At 52.2% G+C, this 1,779-nt stretch overlaps 1 protein-coding gene across 5 annotated transcripts in view; it reads left to right on the top strand.

Moving 5' to 3' along the window:
* The first annotated feature begins 311 nt into the window (after positions 1–311).
* ATE1 (arginyltransferase 1) overlaps positions 312–1,779 on the top strand; it is a 157,889-nt gene continuing 156,421 nt past the window's right edge. For 2 of the 5 annotated variants that reach the window (XR_003004634.1, XM_024755918.1), the window contains exon 1: positions 1,595–1,760. Coding sequence is in view for 4 of the 5 variants with exons in the window: in XM_024755918.1 (XP_024611686.1) it covers positions 1,655–1,760 (106 nt within the window). In the remaining variant the exon portion in view is untranslated. Of the gene's footprint in view, positions 1,279–1,594; positions 1,761–1,779 lie in introns of those variants that run through there. The other 3 variants (XM_024755920.1, XM_024755919.1, XM_024755921.1) reach the window with 2 other exon arrangements.

The following is a 1,779-nucleotide window of genomic DNA, read 5'->3' as shown; positions in this document are numbered from 1 at the left end:
AAATCTAAGGTCCTCTGGCATGCTACATAGCTATCCTTAGGTTCTTTCCCATTGTGTGAGGCACAGCTGATGCTTAGCGATATAACAGGTCACTCTGCCACCAAGAAACCTCTTAAATAGGCACATATCCAGCATAGTGGACCTTGGGGTCAAGAATGTTGAAACTGACTTCAAAAGTTTACCTGCTTCTCCAAGCTACATGATTTCACTAACATAAAAAGATAATCAATTTTATTGTTGACGGGAAAAAAATATAAGGACAGACAGGCTTAAATTATCTGTGCATACAGAATTAAAGAATAAGGAATATTCCCTTGTTGGAGGTACTCACTGATTTTTATACTTTGCTCCAGGACTGTTAGTCTTTAAGAAATCCCCTTTAAAATAGTGGTTGCAAATTGGAGGCTTATGTGCTGACTTCAGCCTATATAAATGTTGTTTGGCCTGTACAATTAAAAAAATTCTCTTAAAGTAACATTTCAAAACTGTACTAAAAAAAATCTGATTTCTAGCTTTTTAAAAGTTAGGAAAGTCGCGGGGGGTGGGGTGACGGTGGGATGAATTGGGAGATTGGGATGGACATGTATACACAAATATGTATAAAACGGATAACTAATAAGAACCTGCTGTATAAAAAAATAAATTTCAAAAAAAACAGTCGTAAGATATGGTGGCACTAGGCACAAGGCAGCAACTGGCTCTGACACTTGTTTCCTTTAAAAGAGTGAAGTGTTCAATTCACTTACCCTGCCATCCACAGAATGCATGTGTACTCGAACCTACGGGACATTTAAGTGAGTGCTTGCTGGTTTGGAAGAAGCTAGAATTGGCTAGAACGGCCTGAAATGGTAACTTTTGAACTGAGACCTGCAGGATCTAAAAAGAGGGTGATCACAAGCTCTGTGCCTCAGTCTCCTTATCTGTAAATTAGGGCTATCAACGCGCAGTTGTGGGAAGGACTGGCGATGGAATAACGAAACGGGTTGGCTCGAACTCGGCGCCAGAGCGCACGACTACGATCCACTAAACCTGGGAGGCCCCCGGACCCAATACCGACCGGGCCCCCCGGCGCTGCGACGCACCGCGCCGGGCCTCGCTCTCCACTCCTCCCCGCCGCGGACCTCAGCGCTCCGCAGAGGTCGGCCCCGGGGCGCCGAGAGGCGTGGTCGGCCTGCGTGGACCTGGCGGCAGCCATGGCCTCGGTGGTGGAGTACAAGGGACTCAAGGTCGGCTACTACTGCGGCTACTGCGACTCCGAGGAGGGCAAGGCGTCCTGCGGTGAGTGGTCCGGTCGATGGAGCTGGTGCGGACGCCTTACGTCCAAATCCCCGCACCGCCCGCCGCGTCCGGGCCCTCGCAAGGGAACACCCAGGCCCTGTTCCCCAACTCCCGCTTTCCTTTCCCACTCGTTTCTTCCCAAACCGTTGTCTTTCACGTTTTGTCTCTTGGCCTCATCCTCACCGAAGATGGCGGTCCTTCTCGGAGAAGGAGCGGAAATAGCGGAAGGCTGCTGCCCTAGGTTAAGATGGCGCGGGCGGCGTCAGCGCCGAGGGGCTCGGGCGAGGGCCGGGCTGTGGGCGCCCGGGCGGCGCGGTGCATTGTGGGGTGGCGGGGGCTTTGGGCTGGGCCGCGTAGCGTTTGGAGGGTCGGGGCCATGGCTTCCTGGGCTGCGCTTTCGCCCAGCATCGTGGAATATTTCGAGGGCGAGGATTTCTACCGCTGCGGCTATTGCAAGAACGAGTCGGGCAGTCGCTCCAATGGTAAGCGGGCCGGGCTGGC

Source organism: Neophocaena asiaeorientalis, unplaced genomic scaffold (assembly GCF_003031525.2).
Source record: "Neophocaena asiaeorientalis asiaeorientalis breed wild unplaced genomic scaffold, Neophocaena_asiaeorientalis_V1.1 scaffold85, whole genome shotgun sequence".
In the NCBI taxonomy this organism is placed as follows: domain Eukaryota; kingdom Metazoa; phylum Chordata; class Mammalia; order Artiodactyla; family Phocoenidae; genus Neophocaena; species Neophocaena asiaeorientalis.
The sequence above is the reverse complement of the archived record's forward strand: the minus strand, read 5'-3'. Positions and strand labels throughout refer to the sequence as shown.